The sequence below is a fragment of the Bos indicus genome, chromosome 2 (assembly GCF_029378745.1).
Source record: "Bos indicus isolate NIAB-ARS_2022 breed Sahiwal x Tharparkar chromosome 2, NIAB-ARS_B.indTharparkar_mat_pri_1.0, whole genome shotgun sequence".
NCBI lineage: Eukaryota > Metazoa > Chordata > Mammalia > Artiodactyla > Bovidae > Bos > Bos indicus.
Window position 1 is genome coordinate 15,141,060 of NC_091761.1, and position 21,238 is coordinate 15,162,297.

At 41.4% G+C, this 21,238-nt stretch overlaps 1 protein-coding gene across 2 annotated transcripts in view; it reads right to left on the reverse strand.

Annotated features, from left to right (window-relative positions):
- Nucleotides 1-19,719, reverse strand: part of ITGA4 (integrin subunit alpha 4) — a 96,422-nt gene extending 76,703 nt beyond the window's left edge. Inside the window, exons 1-2 of one of the 2 annotated variants that reach the window (XR_011570628.1) lie at nucleotides 18,290-19,719; nucleotides 17,830-17,951 (exon numbers count right to left, since the gene is read on the reverse strand). Coding sequence is in view for 1 of the 2 variants with exons in the window: in XM_019969847.2 (XP_019825406.2) it covers nucleotides 17,830-17,951; nucleotides 18,290-18,486 (319 nt within the window). In the remaining variant the exon portion in view is untranslated. The remainder of the gene's footprint in view (nucleotides 1-17,829; nucleotides 17,952-18,289) is intronic. The other variant, XM_019969847.2, reaches the window with a different exon arrangement.
- Nucleotides 19,720-21,238: the final 1,519 nt, after the last annotated feature.

Here is a 21,238-nt window from a genome sequence, read left to right on the forward strand (position 1 = left end):
GTGGTCTCATCTGGACATCTGAAGTTATTGATATTTCTCCCGGCAATCTTGATTCCAGCTTGTGCTTCTTCCAGCCCAGTGCTTCTCATGATGTACTCTGCATAGAAGTTAAATAAGCAGGGTGACAATATACAGCCTTGACGTGCTCCTTTTCCTATTTGGAACCAGTCTGTTGTTCGATGTCCAGTTCTAACTGTTGCTTCCTGACCTGCATACAGGTTTCTCAAGAGGCTGGTCAGGTGGTCTGGTATTCCTATCTCTTTCAGAATTTTCCACAGTTTACTGTGATCCACATAGTCAAAGGCTTTTGCATAGTCAATAAAGCAGAAATAAATGTTTTTCTGGAACTCTCTTGCCTTTTCAATGATCCAACAAAGAGTTGGACACAAATGACTGACTGACGTACTGATGTACTGATGTGAAAGCTGGACCATAAAGAAGGCTGAGCACTATAAAATTGAGGTTTTTGAACTATGGTGCTGGAGAAGACTCTTGAGATTCCCTTGAATAGCAAGGAGACCAAACCAGTCAATCCTAAAGGAAATCAACCTTGACTACTCATTGGAGGGACTGATGTTGAGGGCTTCCCTTGTGGCTCAGATGGTAAAGAATCTACCTGCAATGTGGGAGAGCCGGGTTTGATCCCTGGGTTGGGAAGATCTCCTGGAGAAAGTAGTAGCAACCCACTCCAATATTCTTGCCTGGAGAATTCCATGGACAGTGGAGCCTGGTGAGCTACAGTCCATGGGGTGGCAAAGAGTCAGACACCACTGAGCGACTAACACACACACACAAGCACACTGACGCTGAGTCTCCAATACTTTGGCAACCTGATGCAAAGAGCTGACTCATTGGAAAAGACCTTGATGCTGGGAAAGACTGAGGGCAGGAGAAGGGGATGACAGAGGGTGAAATTGTTGGATGGCATCATGGACTCCACGGACATGAGTCTGAGCAAACTCCAGGAGATAATGAAGGACAGGGAAGCCTGGGGTGCTTCAGTCCATGGAGTAGCAAAGAGTCGGACATAATTGGGCAACTGAACAACAACATCCCAAAAGACGCTCCAATAAAGTATCTTCTCTGAAAACACCAAAGTCTTTCTAAAATTAGTCAACATTCAGTTTATGAAGCAATTGTGCAGGAGGAAAATTAAAGACAGGAGAGAACAGAGGTCACAAACAATATATTATCTCTTTATAATATATTGATACTATATTTATACTACTTTAAAATGCAGTGTATTTAATGAACAGTTTCATTAAGATTATGGCCAATATTTAGACACAAGTTTCCTGTTCTAGAGATGCCACCACAAAATTTAAAAACATATAGTAATATGTATGCAATAAACATACAATAGTTTGGAACCACAAAATGCCATGTAAATAGCATGAAAATGGCCCAAAAGGTTTTTTTGATTAATATATTTAATTGGAGGACCATCACTTCACCACACTGTGGTGGCCCCTGCCACACATCCACGCGCATCAGCCATGGGCGCACATGTACCCCCCATCCTGAACCCCCCTCCCAACTCCTTCCCTGTCCCATCCCTCTGCATTGTCCCAGGCACTGGCTCTGAGTGCCCGGCTTCATGCATCGAATTTACACTGAAAATGGCCCAAAAGTTTTTATACAGAAAAACAGTGAATCATCATCTGTTTCTCAGCTGCGTTCTCTTACTGATTTTAAAATAGAGACTAGAGAAGCTCCTATCTCGGTAACTGTTTTCCAGGTCCACAGATTATTCCCCTTTGCATCCTTTCTGTTTTAGCTCTCCCAAGTGACATCACAGTGTCATCACTGCTCAGACTCTCCAGCGTCACACACTTAGATAATTCTAGAAAATGGACAAACACACAGACTCCTGCTTACGTTAAGTTTCTTCTACTTCCTAACACTGCTTCTGTCACAGGCAGCACCCAACAGCAACAATAATCTTGAGCTACTTTCAACACTGGTAACACGACAAAATCAGCTGGAAGAACGAACAGCTTATAACTCTCCACTACTGAGCTGAGTCTCTCCTTAATTTTGAGCAACTTTCCCCCTCTGCTTCTGCAGTGTTTGCGGAATCTTGGCAGAGGGGTCAGACTACATCACTTATGCTTACGCTTATGCTCTGCATCTCTCCAGAGCTTTCCCTTCACCTCTGTGCTCTGGAGGACACGCCTTTTCACGTGGTTCTCAGCTCTGACTGGATATCAAGATCAGCTGGGAGAGTTTCAAACAAATACTGACACCTGGTCCCACTCTCTGGCTCAGATTTGATGTGCCCACATTGAGATTCAGACCAGAATTTTTCACACAGTTCCCCAGGTAATGGTAGCATGCAGCTGGACTTATGAGCAACTGCTCTGCAATATACATGGTTTCGCCATTTCCTGTGTTATACAATAATTCAAAAGGAACTACTCCATTTAGAAAATGACAGTAATATCTTTTTGCCCTCCTTGGTTTCAACAAAACATTGAAATAGCATATCAAATGTTAAGCCAATTTTTTTCATGTGGAAATACAGTATTTATAATTTGGTCAGAAATGATGATTATGAGAACTGTCATGAGAAAGTTAATTCTAATGAATTTCCCTGACAGAACATCATAGATAAATGCAGATGATCTTTATATTGTATCCAAAAGTCATGCTTAAATGATTTATAATCTGATTTTCAATTCAGCTCATACATTACTGATCTAAACTCTTAGTAAATCAAATCAGCTTCATAATTTAAAAAATGTACTTTACATGGTTTAACATAAATGAGGTTGGTAGAAATTAATACATGATAATTTTCCATGCTTTTATACAACTAGAATGACTAATTCTTAGCACAGTTGAATGCATTTTCCCAGTAGACATTAAAAAAAACAAAGCCACATGAAAACCAGACTCCTTATTCTAAAAATTAAGTCCATCTTTCTCTTTCATAATTTTCCTCTTTCAATTTGTATTTGGGAAAGTAAATACAAAAATGTATGCTTACTATTTGGTTTTCATTTCCACTTACTGATTTTGTTTTAGTATGTACATGAGTATATAAATATGAATAAGTAGTGATTTTGATAGATGGATACAAAGGATAATAATACAAAGCCAATTAGGAACATTTTTTGCCATTTTTTTTTACTGTTTTTCATGTCATCTATTTTAGTGCCATTGTTTCAAGTGACAAAATATGACAGAGACTATGGGAGACGAGATATTTGTTCTTGACTGTCACTTGATGGGGGAAGATTGACTATTTCATTGACTGTGGCATTTCCACAGCACAGAACAGGGCATACATGCAGTACGCAGGAACAAAATATTTGCTGAGGGAGGGAATTCTAATACCCACTTTTTCCACCACAGAGTGTTCCACTAGAGGGTACTAGAGGTTGGACTGTTGAGAGACCCCTGGACAGCAATGAGGTCAAATCAGTCAATCCTAAAGGAAATCAACCCTGAATATTCACTGGAAGGACGGATGCTGAAGCTCTAATACTTGAGCCACCTGATTTGAAGAGCCGACTCATTAGAAAAGACCCTGGTGCTGGGAAAGATTGAAAGCAGGAGGAGAAGGGGGCAGCAGAGAATGAGATGGTTAGATAGCATCACTGACTCAATGGGCATGGATCTGAGCAAACTCCGGGAGATAGTAATCGACAAGGGAGCCTGGCGTGCTGCAGTCCATGGGGTCACAAGGAGCCGGACACGACTTAGCAACTGAAGAACAACAACAGAGGATACAACTGCAAAATTTTCACCATTCAGGGATCTAAACTTTGGAGAGGTCTTCTTTCTTCCTACTATTCTCCCCTACTTCTCTTCCAAAACACTAGTCCCTTAAGTTTTAAGATAGTAACAGATGGTCTGAAGGAAAACAATGTTTGCAGGTTTGAAGATCTTTACAAAGTGCGATATGTGAGTAGGATGGTTTAGGATTGAGAATTAGGCGGGCCTCCAGAGATGGCTGTCTCAGAGGGATTCTGCAAGGACTGTGGGCAGTAAATGAGGGGTGTGAAGGGCTTGGGCCAGAGCCTGGCAGAGAAAGCAGGCAAACATTAGTTGATGTTGACATTATTATTTTAAGGATTAAGCTAAAGATATGATTATGATATACATCATGGCATATATCCTCCTCCATAACATATTTGTGGCATATCACTGTCAGCAACCAACCTAGACAGCATATTAAGAAGCAGAGACATTACTTTGCCAACAAGGTCCGTCTAGTTAAGGCTATGGTTTTTCCAGTGGCCATGTATGGATGTGAGAGTTGGACTATAAAGAAAGCTGAGCACCAAAGAATTGATGCTTTTGAACTTGGTGTTGGAGAAGACTCTTGAGAGTCCCTTGGACTGCAAGGAGATCCAACCAGTCCATTTTAAAGGAGATCAGTCCTGGGTGTTCGTTGGAAGGACTGATGTTGAAGCTGAAACTCCAATACTTTGGCCACCTGATGCAAAGAGCTGACTCACTGGAAAAGACCCTGATGCTGGGAAATATTGAGGGCAGGAGGAGAGGGGGACAACAGAGGATGAGATGGTTGGATGGCATCACCGACTCAATGGACATGGGTTTGGGTGAACTCCGGGAGTTGGTGATGGACAGGGAGGCCTGGCGTGCTGCGATTCATGGGGTCGCAAAGAGTCGGACAGGAGTGAGAGACTGAACTGAACTGTCAGTGAGCCCTTACCATACACATTCCATTCATTTAATTCTCACAGCAGCAACGGAGGACTGTGCTAACAATCTCATTTCACAGGTGGAGAAATAGAATCTTAAAGAAGTAAAGATATTTGCCCAAATTCATGGGACAAGTAAATGGAAAAGATTAAAATCAAGCATAAGACATTTTAGAATGAAATACTGCCATTTGCAGAAACATGGATGGATCTCGAGATTATCATATCAAGTGAAGTAAATCAGACAAAAATATATGATATCAAGTATATACAGAATCTAAAATATGATATGAATGAATGTATTTACAAAACAAAAATAGACTTACAGACATAGAAAACAAACTCATAGTTACCAAAGGGAAAAAGGTGGAGAAGAATAAATTAAGAGATTGGGATCAACAGATACAGATACAAACTATTATACATAAAAGAGACCAACAATAAGGTCCTAGTGTACAGCACAAGATATTATATTCGATATCTTACACTAAAACGTAATGGAAAAGAATTTTAAAAAACTTTTAGTAATTGAAGATCTCAAAGTAGTTACTTTTCACAAATCTGGAGTATATACAATACAACTGTACAAATATTTCAAATGTATGAATTATCTGAATAAATTTCACTTTCTAATCTTTTCTGCCAGCTGAAAATGTGTAAAATTTCTTGTCAGCTTTCTAGGGTTCATGAAAAATGTCATCTACTTGGTCTCTATCTTATCCCGATCTTTTCCTCAGGTTAGATCAATGCTCAGCACTTTGGCATTTCCACTGAGGAATGAGCAAAGGGGTAAGACCAGACTCAAAGGTCTTCCTGTAGATTTTGACAGCTTGAGTGACACATTTGGGTAGGGCAGCTGGGACTTATGGATGCAGTGACAAGTGTTTATCTGCCTATGTCACTGGCTTAATCGGTTCAGACATTTGATTGGGGCTCTCAAACTGGTCTTCTGGATACTAAGACAACACACACATTGGTCTGATCTTTCAAAACACGACATAATTTTCAAGTTTTAGAAAAATAGTGAAAGACCTTACTTCCATCTATTACTTTTTTTAACATGAAGTTCTACTCTATTGAAAGATTAGTCCTCTATACTTCAAACTCATCCACTCTAAATTTTTCGCAAATAATCCTGAAAAACAAATGACTCTTGTTCTACATTCTATAAAGCGTCATTCATTCAATATATCTGTATTTGTAGAAGCAACAATTACTGAGTGAAACAGAATACAGAAAAGACATATGGCATTAAAAGCAAACATACCAATTCAAATATGACCAGAATATAAGGCCTACCATTGGAGGGTTATAAAAATTATGGAAAATGTATGCCTGTGCGTACAAGACTTTCTGGCACCGAGTAGGTGTTCATTAAATGAGTGGTAAATGCTTCCCCAGTGTACCCACACTGCATTGATGTGGACCCACCAGCAGAGGGAGCTCAGGGTGCTGTGAGGTTGGATCAGCAGCATTCCTTCAGCTCTTTAAGCCAAAGGGCCCCTTGTTTTTATTTCTTATCAAACACTAATTATTACTAAACCCATTAGATTATGCTTCTTATATTAAACTGTGTACTTTTCCCAAACATCTAATAAAATGTGGTGGTGATGTTTCTAAAAGGTAACAGTGATATTCATGAATTTAACAGCTAAAACAGTAACTGAGTAATGAACAGTAAAACACCAGTTTTAGAGGAGATATGGGACATTTCCACCAACTCATCTAGTGGCACTCAAGGGTTAAAGTATCAAATTAAACATCAAAATTAGAAACAATTCTTGCTGCATCTTTAAATTGTCATGTTCTTAGACTTAGTAATAAAAATCTGATAATGATGGATAATCATGCTCAATTTATGTAAGTAACAGTTCCTATAATCATAGGCCTGAAAAAAACAGCTATTCCAGTCTTCTAGGTCATTTTATTTTAATTATAGTTTTTATTTTATAATTTTATTTATTTTACTTTGTTGTATTTAGGAAGAGTTCCACACAGAGGTGAATGCATTCAGGCAGCAGAGTCTAGCCTGATGGTTGCAATTTTATAAATCTGGGTTGATCCTAAGTCATCACTAGACTTCTGAGCCCTAGAAATCCATTCTGCTTGTGAGCCTGAATCTAAGATAAGGGTTTCCTTCCAAGTGCCTTGGGTCCAAACTTCTTCACATTCCTATAGAAAACCTATACAAGTCTTTTTACTAAGTAGAGCAGAAGAATGTACAGCAACTGATATATCCACCGAGCATAATGTAAAGAAGGAATGTTGTCTTACAATAATTATTAAAATAACACTTATTAAATGCTTCCCATGTAATAGGCACACTTTTAACATATGTGAACATATATACTAAGTCATTTAATTTTCCTTATATCCTTTAAAGGTGGGTATTATTATCATTATCCCAATTTTATACATGGAGAAGCTGAAAGAAAGGGAGAATAAGCATCTTGCCCAAAGTCACTAAACTTATAAGTGGGGGAAGGAAAGAGTCAAGCCCACACTGTCATCCACTACTTTACAGTAATATGCTATGAGTACTTCACTATTAATCAGAGAATGAATCCAAGTATTGGCACTATTAATAATCCTATTCTATTTCATTATAACTTATATTTTAACATCCAACATTAGAAAATAAGGAAAAACAACTCTCTGTTTCCATGGTTTTCAATTAATCTCTTAGACTTAAGGAGTCATTTGAAAAAGCATCATTAATATACAAATACCATTTCATTTGAAAAAGTATTACTAATATTATAGATACTGTTGTTCTTTGAAACAAAAACAGTATAAAAATGTGAGCAGAAAAGCACTCCAGGGAAACCTGCCCTCACTGAATGCTCACTGGTCAATACTGACATTCTGAGCTTGGTTTTGGAATTCACAGGGTAGGATGGAGGAGGAGATCAGGATGATAATAAAGTTCAAAAACAAAAATCAGTCAGGCAGTCCATGGCATCATTCTGTACCAGTCAGTGTAGGATCAGACTGAGACGAGGGGTTACTGACAACAGAGGGCAACTTTTCATTCAAAGTTTAAAGGAGGGGATAAGATGTTGCAGAGACAATGCAACAATGATCTTCAGACAAAATAATGATATTCTAATAAATACTAAAAAATGGTTCCAAGAAAACAGAGAATAGCATTGAGGTTAGGTAGACCTAGAATGATTTCACAGAGGGTAGATACTGACAAGAGACTTCTACCTAGAATATAATTTTAAAAGGACATGTCTAAATCCACTTCACAAAATATTTCCAGCAAAAGAGATTTGACAACTATGTCTATACTCTTACTATATCTGAACAATTCATTGTGAATTACAGTATTTCATATAAATTATATGAAAGAGATGACTAATCATTTGTTAAAACTCCTTAGGGATAAACTGAGGACATCAGAACCAATACACGGCATTACTGAACCCAGTCCTGTCCCCTGCAAGTACACTTCCATATTCTAATTTGATATTGCCAACTACTCCTAAAATTAAAATTCTGCCAATTTTAAAGACAGTCCATTCTAGACTTCCTGTCTCAGGAGTGCATATTCTTTAGACTGTCCAGTGTGAGTGGGCAGAATCTGGAATGCAAGGCTGGCCTAGACCTCTGGAAACAATGCTGAAACATACAGCAAATCCCAGAAGACCCCACCCAAATCTGAGAAGTGTACCCATCCATTTCACATTCATTGAGACTCTACTATGTGCTCATCAAAACTGGCCAGAACTGACTTGATTATTCATGTCCCTTGTTCCAAAATACTTTCATTATCCAGCTTCTTCTCCCTATTGTGCATATCTATCATTAAGTTTGTGACATTTCTCATAAGTATATATCTGTTTACCTGTTATTCCTATAACTGAGTTCTTTTAAGGCTTTAGCCATCTTGGCCAACTTTCTATGCCAAGTACCAACATAAGTAATGGATAACATTTATTTAATAAATGAAGGAGGAGCCCAAGGAAGAACTCTTTCTTTAATAAAGGAAGAGTTGATATCTGGCACCAATATTTTCTCACTCCTCACCCCTCTGAAGTCTGGCATTACCACTAAAACAGGTCTTTCCAAGGTTCTTAACAAACCAATTCTTTCGAAATTCAAAGACTCCTCCTAGGCTCTTACCTAGCTTGACCTCTTGGCCTCTTTTGATATGCCAACCACTCACCTCTTCTCAAAATCTCCCATTCTTCAACTTCCATAAGGCCACATTGACCTGATTCCCTGGCTACCCCTTTTGCTTTTCCTCCTCAGTCTATTTTTCTTGCTCTTTTTTCTTCCCCAATGGTTCTTAACCATGGATGAATACTGGAGTCATTTGGGGACCTCTGCAAACTCCCAATGCCCTACTAAGGATTCTTCACCCAACTCCAATGTGTGTGGGTGAAGCTTTTCCACACCACCACCAAGAAATTCTCTGATACTAGGTGGGGGTCCTGAAATCCAACTTGTAATTACAATACTATCTACCTGGAGATAATGTCAGATCCCACCAATTAAGGGTTCAGTTCTACAAGATCCTTGACAAATGTCTGAGTAATAACTTTTAAAGTTTAACCCCAGAAGCAAAAGCAACAAAAGCAAAAATAAATAAGTGGGACTACATCATACTACAAAGCTTCTGCACAGTAAAGGAAACCATCAACAAAACGAAAAAGCAACCTACTGAATGAGAGAAAATATGGAGCAGAGCTATATAAAAACATGCCCAGCATCACTGACCATCAGGGAAATGCCAATCAAAATTACAAGGAGCTATCACCTCACACCTGCTAGAATGGCTATTATCAAAAAGACAAGAGATAACCAATGTTAGTGAGGGTGTGGAGAAAAAGGCTGTGCATTGTTGGTGGGAGTGTAAATTGGGGCAGCCACTATGGAAACAGTATGGAGGTTCCTCAAAAAATTAAAAATAGAACTACCATAGTTCTAACAATCCCAACAATACTTTTGGGTACATATTCAAAGAAAAGGAAAACACAACTAAAAATAGCATAATGTATCCCCCCTCTGTAATAGCCAAGATGGGAAGCAACCTAAGTGTTCAATGAAGAGTGAGTGGATGAAGAGCTGCAGTATATATATGCAATGGGGTATCATTCAACCATAAAAAAGAATATAATCTTCTTGTCTGCAACAACATGACTGAGCCCTGATGACATTATGCTAAATGAACTAAGTCAGACAGAGAAAGATAAATACTCTATGATCTTGCTTATATGTGGAATCTAAAAAAAAAAAAAAAACAAAGCTCAGAGAAAGAACAGATATGTGGCTGCCAGAGGTGGGGGCAGAGAGGGAGAAATGGGTGAAGGAAACCAAAAGGTAAAAAAAAGAAAAAAGTACATACAGTACATTACTGAAGAACACTGAAAAATACCTTACTATCACCCAGCAATTTGTGATTATCTTCTATAGGACTAGGAAATTTAGGCAACTTTAATAAATTCATATAAAACTTCCTCGATGGGTAATGGAACTTTTAGAAGAAACTTGAAAGGTAAAAATGCACTGGGAGTATGTTTAACAGTTGATTAAAATACATGAAATATTTAAAACAGACTACTTTCTTTCCTATTACCCCTCAACACACACTTCAGATGTCAATCTCAAGTCCACTGGTTATTGAAGTTCCCATCGATGTTTTCCTTTGGTTTGATTAATTTACAAGTGTGGCTCACAGAACTCAAGAAAACCATGTTACTCACTAGATTATCAGTTTATTACAAAAGGAGTAACTTAGGAACTAGATGGAAGAGACACAGAGGGCAAGTCATGGGAAACTTGAAGGGAGCTCCCAGGCCCTCTCTGAATGCACCGCTCGTCCTAAAGCCCCACATGTTCACAAGTCCTGTCCTTCTGGGCTTTTATAGAGGTTTCATTGCATAGCCATGAGTGATTAAATCATTGGCCATTGGCAACTGGTTCAGCCTCCAGCCCCTCTTCTTCTGCTGGTGTCAGGGGGACAGGTATGAAAGTTCCGATCCTCTGATCATACAGTGTGCTCAGCTCGCAACCAGTCACATCCTTTGGTCCTAAAGTCACCTCATTAACCTAACAAATGACATATTTATCACTCTAGAAAACTCCAAGGGTTCTAGGATCACTGTGTCAGAAATGGGGTTGAAGACCAAATATATATTCTTACTATAAACCACAATATCTAACCTAGCTAGACCCACTCCCAGAGACTTAATTAGTTTAGGAGAAGGCCACCAGCACTGGGCTTCTTAAAGCTTGGCAGAAGAATCTAGGTTGCAGCTAGAGTTGACCAATACTGTTCAAGCTGCTTCTCAAATGGCAGGAGTGCTGTGGGATCTCTTCTGGGTCCAGTGATCCATTTAACCTAGAACGTTCCCAGGTTAAACTCTTTAACTTCCATGGCTTTGATTACCATCTCTATGCCAATTTCCTTCAACTCTGAACTGCCTATATAGACCTCTCCTGCCCAGCAGGCCCATACATCCAACTGATTACCAGGTATCTACTTTTACATCTCACGAGACATAGCACCATCGTCTGTCCAACAGCCCAAGTCAGAACCTTGGGTAACATCTTTGAAACCTTCTTCCTGTTCATCTCTCTCATTTAATAATTACGAAGTCCAGAGACCTGGGTTACAGAGACCCGCTCTGCAGACAAACAGCAGATGTCACCACTGACTAAATCAACAGCCAGTACGGACACCGTGGACCTCCTGCAGATCTTGCCAGCTTTTGTCCCACACATATTAGTGCTCACTGATACCTGGGTTCTGCCATAATCCCTTTTCCCTGCCCCTGAGGAGCCCAGGAGCCACCTTAACAGCCAGCCCAGGCCTCTGTGGCTACCTTGGTGTGATAAGCGAGCCAACTGACTTCCTCCCTGTACCCACCAAAGCCGAAGTACATGATGCCTGCCTCCACCCCAGTGGCTGATGTCACCCTCAGGCCCAGGCTCAAGGTTCGGCCAGGCAGCTGTGAGGCTGCAGGTCACCAGCCTGCTGCCCATCATCCCGCTTCACTGCTGTGCACACATCCGGCGAGAGCACACTCACAGCCGGGCCCCCTGTAGGTTCCTGTGGGTCTGCACCAGACCCTGCGTCTGTCACTGCTCAGCACCACCATGGCCACTGGAGCCAACACCTCCCTCTGTGCATCTGTGCCCCCCAGCCCAACACCCAGCCCCAGCCTCCACTGCACTGTGCCCACGCGGAGGCAGAGTATGTGACCACACAAGAGCATGCTGACAGCCAGGCTTCCGCAGCTGCCAGAGAAGGCACCAAGTTGTAACACAATAATTCCTGCTCGCGTCTCTTATCTACACCGCTTCACACGCCAGTCAACTGTGTGCTCTTTTCTTTCCATCCAAAGATACTGCCCTCTCAAAGACCTCAGGGTGCTCATACATGCTTTGCTCTGTCCAGCACCCTCTCCCATAACCTCTTCCTCTGCTGCTGCTGCTGCTAAATCGCTTCAGTCGTGTCCGACTCTGTGCGACCCCATAGACGGCAGCCCACCAGGCTCCCCCGTCCCTGGGATTCTCCAGGCTAGAACCCTGGAGTGGGTTGCCATTTCCTTCTCCAATGCATGAAAGTGAAAAGTCAAAGTGAAGTCACTCAGTCGTGCCTGACTCTTAGCGACCCCATGGACTGCAGCTTACAAGGCTCCTCCGCCCATGGGATTTTCCAGGCAAGAGTACTGGAGTAGGGTGCCATTGCCTTCTCCATCTTCCTCTGAGATAACTGCTTTTTTCCCTCAGTTTTCCACTAGAATTTCTTAGGAAGACATCACCTTATTCTCCTAACTAGATTAGAGTGTCTCAGCATACTTTCCTATAATAACCCACGCTATAGACTGCAAACCCCTTGAGGCAAGGGCCGTGTTTCTTTTGTGAGCCCAGGTTCCAGCACTAGGCATCCCTCAGGAAACGGCCAAATGAACCAATGACCCACATGCACAATGGATCACCATACCCAGCCCAAGAACTGTGGCCAAGGGGAGATATTTTTTAGCCGTTAGAAATATCACCCAGCGGTCAAGTAAATTTTTGGCAATAAATAAAATGCATTTTAGAAAACCTCATCTCTCAAACCAGGTGGAAGCCATTCTTTCAGAGATGGAGTCTGGGAAACTGTTAGAAATCAGGAAACTTAATTCTTTTAATATGATAGTTTATTCATGAATCTCTCTGTTTTAATTTTGTGCATAATTAGCATAACAAACCTCTGTTCAACGATGATTTTTCAAAATGACCAGTCTGTGTCAACATCAGCTTCATAAGCTACAATTTAAAGAGTATTGAAAATAAGAAAGAAAAGTTATCAAGAACATATTTGACGTTTCAACAGTGAGTGGTTTGTCTTTTAATGTTAAGTTAATAATTCCTACAAATCAGGCAGAAGTGAGAATGAGGTAATCATTAGTTAAAGGACACAGATGCTAATTAACTTAACCTCTTCCAAATAGGTTATATAATTTCCAGAAAGAAATCTGAAGGGAAATAATGATGACTAACTTGTAATAAATCATTGCTCTCTCTAGTAAGAAAAAGAGGGACAAGAGGGGAACTTAAAGGTCTAGTAATTATACAACACTGATCTAGAAAAGTGAAAATCCTATTTATTTTACATATAGACATTGGGAAGGCACTTGCTAAAAAGTCAGTGTTATTTTACATAGGGAAGTTATGTTTTTCTAAAACAGTGCTCTCCAATAGAAACATAATGAAAGTTACATATGAAATAATTTTTACACTAGTCACATTAAAAAGTAACAAGGAATAAGCAAACTTAATGTTAATATTTTCTTTAACCTAATGCATCTAAAATATTCTCATTTAAATATTCAATAGATATTAGTTTCAAACTGTTTATTTCAACATATGGTCAACACCTAAAAAATCAAGAGATTATATATATATTATATATATATACATGTATGAATTTTTTTGTACTAAGTCTTCAATATCCAGATGTAATCTGTATTATAGGACCTCTCACTACAAACTAGCCACATTTCATGTACTCAATAGCCAGCCGTATGTAGCTTGTGGCTACTGTATTAGACAATAACTATATAATTTTATGTATTTTGTATACATTTCATGTACATTATATAACAAAATTATAACCTTTATTATCCAGACAAGTACTTAAGTCTGTATGTGCATACAAACACACATGTATAATGCTATTAGTAGCTATCAGTATAAAGCTATTGGCAGCAAGTTAAAAGTAATGAAAGATCTAGAGTATGTCTTTTGAAACATGAAATAAAGACAATCTTTTTAATACAATTTTACAGTCATTTGCATATTTTATTATCTTCTACCTTCAAATATTGGTGACCATGAATGGACCATTCATGGTCCATTAATACATAATGGTGACCATTATGTATTTGTATCATCAAATACATAAACAAAGTCATTACTTGTAATGCCTTAATTTAGCAACTGTGTTCAAAGTTTCCTTTTAAAAAAACCTAGCAAGGATGCAGAGCACCTGAGTAGAAAACCAGCTGAAACTGGAAATCACTATGGCCTCCCCAGACACAGAGTCTTCACGGACAAGTTTGGGTTCAGACCTCCTGATAGGCAGATTACCTTCCTCTGGGTCACAGAGGGCAGTGCCAAGGAAGTGAGCAGGAGAATACCTCTTAGGTAGGCATGGAGGTGGGAGGAGCCTGTCTGCACACAGGAAGAAATACATCTCTTCTACAGTCAATTCACTTCACTAAAAGAGGTACCTGACTCTCAACATCTCATCCCCTGAACATTTGAGATAAACAGGCATTTGCTGCTCACTTCTGATTATGACTACACTGAACATACCACAGTATGGGATGATATTATGCACAACAGAGAAGAGGGGTTAGGAGGTAGGGCAAAGGGTATTGACATCCTCTTTTGAAGGAAGGAATCTACCTGAATGAAACTTTGAAATTCTTAGACCTTAAGACTAGTCCATGTATACAGCACTTTGAATTGTGTAGGAGATGAGCATTATTTTAAGGGGTCTTTTAACTTCATCTTCTTAATAGCAAATTAGGACATGAATGAAAGAAAACACATCTTATGACATGGATATCATAGCTCAATATTTAGTTATTATAAGATATTTTTGGTTGAGCCAACAAAAAATATTTTTTCACTGTGTTTCAACTGTTATCTTTTCATTTATACATTTAACTTTTGGTTTCATCTATTAATTGTCTGTATTTATAACCTCACCATACCTATAACAGGTAACATGCAGATATAGATTTAAGTAGAAAACAGAGATAAAAATAAACTAATATTTTTTGAATGTCAGTTAAATGTAAGATAGATAGTGAGCTAAGCATAGTCCATACATTTGAGACAGAACAACTAAAACCATCTTATTCAGATGATTGTGTGTGTGTATTTTTTCCTTGACAACTTTTCATAAAGAATACTACATAATCTACAAACCTGAGAATTTTAAAAAGCCTTTAGTTACCAATATATTGTTTCCAGTGTTACCTTTCTAGACATTATCCTCAGTCCCTTATTTTACAGCTTCAAGTTACTTCTGAGATTGCTCTGAATTGAAACATACAATTTCTTTATATAAGGAAGATACATTGTTTAAAATGTTACATGAGAAGTAATTTCAGTCAACTCTTTTGCAAATGTTCAAAGATGTGCAAATGTTCTATTACTATAGCCATCAGTGTGTCTACCAGTTGACTGACTACAAACCTTGTCGTCTGCCTTTCACCTCAGTAAATACCTTTTTTATTGACCAAAAATCTTAAAGTTGAAAATATCCCTTTGACTTATCATTTCTAGTTAATTCTCTTATTCATCAATCAGGTTGATAACAATGAAGCTTTCACTTTGCTTTATTCATTTATCCACCCAATAAATCTTTACTTAAGGCATGTTTGCGATACATCTACCATGCACACGTTTCTCCATGGATATTTCTGTAGTCACTTCCTGTGTTCCACGTGTCCAAAGAATTTAGGCTTTCCTACAATTTTGACAGATTTTTTTTTATTATCTTAAATTTTAATACAATATTGTGACCGGATCTTTCCAGTTAAATACAGACATCTAGAAATAGATTCAGTGCCATTCCAGACAGGAAGTAGGGGGTAAATACCAGTGGTTGTAATGTCATGAATCAGGAAACTATGACAGGACAGCAAAATAAAACATTTCCCTCCTGAGACCTTGTCAAGATCCTCTGGCAGATCAAAGCTGTCTGCTCTGCTCCCTAATTCTTCATCCCTCAAGTCTCTTAGGCAAAGACAACTATGCTTTGCAGAGTTATTCCAAAGGGATAGGTCTGTGAATATGTTATGCTTTCCTAGTCTGTCTTTTGGGATGGAAGATGCTTAATAAGAGGGTGGGGCTTATTCTACGCAGCGCAGACAACTCTTAAACTCTCATGGATGCTCTTTGAGTCAAAAATAAAATTCCATTATGTGCATATTATATTTGAATTCACTGTCAATGAAGGGAAGAAGTATTCCAGTTTGAGAAAAAGCAAAGACTACTAGGTAAAAAAAAGAAGGAGGGTATTAAAAATGCAGTGACTAACTTATCCCCAAAGACCATGGATAATAAAGATTAAATAGAAAAAAGGTACTAAGTATAACCATTTATTCACCATTCATGGGTGACTCACCAGCTCAGCAGACACCATGTTGGACTCTTCAGTGAATTTTATTTGCATTGAAGATGTATACATGACAGAAAATGGCTTGGACTTTGGACCCAAGCAGGCCTTTTCCAGTAGTCATGTATAGATGTGAGTTGGACTATAAACAAAGCTTAGCGCCAAAGAATTGATGCTTTTGAACTATGATGTTGGAGAAGACTCTTGAGAGTCCCTTGGACAGCAAGAAGATCAAACCAGTGAATCCTAAAGGAAATCAGTCCTGAATATTCATTGGAAGGACTGATGCGGAAGCTTGAAACTCTAATACTTTGGCCACCTGATGCAAAGAACTGACTCACTGGAAAAGACCCTGATCCTGGGAAAGATTGTAGGCTGGAGGAAAAGGGGATGACCAAGGATGAGATGGTTGGATGGCCTCACCAACTGTATGGTCAGTTGGTGGATGATGGATGAGTGTGAGCAAGCTCCAGCAGTTGGTAATAGACAGGGAAGCCTGGCGCGCTACAGTCCATGGGGTCACAAAGAGCTGGACAGGACTGAGCAACTGAACTGAACTGAAGCCTGACTTTGACTTGCAGTCCCATCTTCCACTCACTAGCTGAGTAACTTTAGAAAAAGTCCTTGCAACACTCTGAACCAGAGTCCTCAAATGTAAAGTAAGAACAATGCCACCCATGGCCCAGTGTTGTTTTCTGGAAAAGAAGCAACATATATGGCAGTTCCTAACAATGTTTGAAGCAATATAGGGTCTGAATTAATATTAGTTCCCCTTTCTTCCCCCATTGTGTCTATGCAAAGCAAATTTGCTGTTGAGTTTGAAACATGAATTTTCTTCCCTCTTCCAATAGAATGCATTTTTCAAATTGTCACAAATCTAAGAAGAGACATAAAGAAATCAAGAGTCTTTGAAGAGAAAAATTAATAATTATACATTAAACCTCACTTTATTAATACTTATATTAACAGTGGAGATGCCAATTTTTTCTTGTGCTCTCCTTTTATATTTCATATCGCAAGTAAAACTGTATTATTTTCTTTTTAAGTCCTTAGGGTAAATGACAGGGCATGGGATCCATTCCAACTGCTATTCCTGATCTGCCCCTTAACCTGTTCTTTAACAAAGTTGATAGGTCAAAGATGGAAATAAAATTCTCAAGTCTTGGCTTCGCTGGATCCTGTCATTAATGTGCTGAGAGGTTTTAAGATGTGCTTTACATGTGGGGGGTGGGGGAGGAGGGAGAGAGAGAGAGGTGAAGAGAGGTCTAAGGAGGTGTAAGAAACTTTCCTCTACACAGTTCTGTCAGAATACAGCAATCACTGTCATAAGCAAAAAGGAGAAAAACACTGAAAGAAAGGAGACTTCTTTTATGTTAAGAAGGGAACATGGTGTTGAGTTAACAGTGAAAATCATCCCCTTTAAATGAGAATAGGCAATAGGAGTTTTTTCCAGGACTTGTCTACCGTGGGGTCCACACGAGTGGGGTGAGGGCTTACTAGCTCCCGTCCCCAGATCCCACTCACCTAGCTGAAGCTGTTCGCAGGTCCTGGCTGGATTCTTCCCAACCTTGCATCTGTAAATAGCCCCAGGTTTGACCACTGAAGTGTTGGAGAGCCAGTTAGCAGTGGGCGCCCCGACTACGAGCCTAAGAAGAGAAACACGCACGTGTGCGCAGATGTTAGCCTTGCTGCCCACTAAACCCGGGGTCTCCCCAGAGGCAGGCGGGCCGCTCCCGCCACCTCTTCCTCCGCCCACCACCCCAGCACTCAACCCGCCACCCCAAACTTCAGGGCCGGGCGCCAGAACGCACCCCGGCTGCTGCCACCCCAAGATGAGTTCGTTTCCCAAGCACTTCTCCAGCGAGCTGGGTTCCCTCCTGCCTTCTCTAGAGGGAGGAAAGTTTGAATCAGGCAGGGAATCCCTGAGGCGCTTTTTGCTATCTGCTCTGAGATGCCAAAGGTTCCCGCGTCCGACCCTACTCACCATCGGTTCGCCCCGTGGCTGTGCAGCACCACCGAGTAGCCGAACAGGGTGTTGGGGGGTCCCTTGTAGAGCAGCGCGCTCTCCGTGTCCACGTTGTAGGGGCGCCCGGTCGGGACTCCCGAGCACAACAGAAACATCACCGCCTCCCAGACGGCGGCCCCTCGGGGGCCCGGCCCTCGCCTCGCTTCCACAGCCATGCGCTCTCGGAGGGGAACATTCAACACTGAACCGCCACTCTCCGTCCCAAAGTTGCGCGGGATGCGACGGTTGGCCGAGGGGAAGGGCGCCCCAAGAGAAGAGGCTCAGCGTGTCCGGCGCCAGCGGGCGGGAGGGAAGAAGAGAGGGAGGAGGGCAGGGACCAAGGGAGGGAGGGGAAGTCGGGCTGCGGCGGGCGGAGCAATCCGAGGTGGCAAGGGATGCGACGCTCCCGCCGCGCCCCACGCCGGTTTCTGCGGCCGCGAGGTGCGGTGATCGTGAGTCCCGGGGCGCGGGCCTCTGGGTGGGGTACCGGGCGTGGTGCGGAGTCGCAGGACCCAGCGCTGACTCCTGGCACGCGTGACTGTAGGGGGCGCTAGGGGACCTTGGCTGCGCAGCGCGCGCCCAGGCCGAGCCTCCTGGCACTGCAGGAGTTGAACTGGAAGGGGCCAGGGCTTCGCCTTTTAACCGCGGTTGGGGCTTCAATCCTACCCACCGCGCGAGCCCCACTATGAGCGTTGAGGCTCCTCGGCCTGCCAGGTGTGGCCCAGAGGACAGCCACAAACCTGGGCACCGCATGGACTGCGAAGGAACTGTCCTGAACCTTCGTTGCTAATTCAGCACTACACCTGATTTGGGCTGTGGGGGGTGGGGGGTTAATAAGCAACCACTAGAAAAATTAACCATGGAGACACACACACACACACACACACCACTCCCTGAAGGTGCCCAAGATACATTTTGGTGAAAAAGACGTTATAGTATTTAAGACTTCCACTTCGTTCCTCCCCTTACTTCCTCTTTAGTCCGGGCTGCTTGCTTGGAGCAGTGGCTCTAGCTGAAAGGCAGGGAGGGGCAGACGGTTCAGGTTGTGGCTGCGTTCAAGGGCCAGGTTGGGGTAAGCAAACACTGACTTGCCTCATTTCGACTGATTCTTCCCTCCGGTTCGTAATGCGGCCCCTTTCCACACATCCGCTCAGGTCCACGGGATACACGAGCCATCCGGGCTTAGGTCAAGACGACACCATAATGAGCCTCTGAAAATGTGCTGGGGAACCACAGAACACCACACGAAACTGGGTTTGACTCTCGTCCTAATTAAGCCAGGTGTACCTCAGGTTTCTTTCCAGTGCAGCTGGGTAGCCATAGATGATTAGGGTAGTATTTGCAGGAGATGCAGGTCTGGTTATTAGTTGGGTTTCCCTGGTGGGGCAGATGGTAAATAGCCCGCAATGCAGGAGACCAGGGGTTGATCCCTGGGTCGGGAAGATCCCCTAGAGAGGGGAACGGAAAATAAAAACAAAAGAAGAAAAAGCTTTCATCAAATAGTGTGTGTGCGCATTAAAACCATATTGAAATAGTACCTCTCAAGTTGTAAAAGTAGATGCATGATTAAAATACTTGTTCATTTACTTAGCATATTAATTGAGCAGGCATTTTGCCAGGCCCACAGGATGCCATAGTGAACAAGGCAGGACAAGTTTTCAGGAAAAATTTCAGCTAGGTGGTAGACAGACAAATGTTTATTGACTGGAGAAAGTTCTGGATGTTTTATGGACACTTAGAGCTGAAGGAGAAGCACTGTTGTTAGGCTAACCACTTTGAGAGAAAAGATGAAGGGCAGCAGGGCCAGAGAGAGGAATGGGAAGAGACGGCCTTTGCTGGAGTGGTTAGTGGCCCCCAGGCAGGATAGTACCATATGAGGTTGACTAGGGAGGTGGGGACACGTTGTGAACCTCCTAAACCAGTTTAAGAATTTTTAATTCTATGCTGGAGCTAGTAGGCAGCTGTTGGAGGACTGGTCTTGGTCAGCTGTGGGTTTCAGAAGTGTGAAGACAAAACTGAAGACAGAAAGCCTAACTTTGCAGGCTACTGCAGTAGTAAGTGGTGAGATGAGAGTGGCCTGAACTAGGAAGGAGCAGGAAAAAAGAGTTTCAAGAGATAGCTGAGGATAGAACCCAACAAAATTTGGTGACTGGGGCTTCCCTAATGCTCAGTGGTAAAGAACCCACCTACCAATGCAGGAGACAAGGGTTTGGGTTTGATCCCTGGATCTGGAAGATCCCCTAAAGAAAGGAATAGCTATCCACTCCAGTATTCTTGCCTGGGAAATCCCATGGACAGAGGAGCCTGGCAGGCTATCTATAGTCCATGGGGTTGCAAAGCGTCGGACACAATTTAGCAACTAAATAACAACAGAATTAGGTGACAGTATTGGTAAATACGAATGTGGGGCTGAGACAAAGGAGTCAGGATGCCCAAGTTTCAAGTTTGGGATCTGGGAATATGATGCTAATTCACAGAGAAAAACACTGGGGGAATAAGGTTATGCATGTCTGTGTGTGTGTGTGTGTGTGTGTGTGCGCGCGCGCGCGTGTGCGAGAGAGAGAGAGAGAGAGAGAGAGAGAGAGAGAGAGAGAGAGAGAGAGAGAGAGAGACTGTATGGAGCAATGGTAGATTAAATTTTAAACAGGTGGAGTTTGAGATATTGTGCAGTGTTAGTATATTCTAACCAAACCCAACCCAATTATTTTTACTCTTCTCTCAACAGATAAAACAAGGGGACTAGTAATCCTCTCTTATTATTTTCAATAAGGTAATTAAAAGGCAAATAATGGTGAGTGATAAATCTATTGTAAGCATGAAATGAAATGGCTTCCAGAAAAGTAGCTTTAAGGGCCCATGGTAAATGATCCTGCTGTTTTTCCACTCAGGGCATATTTGTTTTTGGGTAGACTGACATGCCAATTTCAA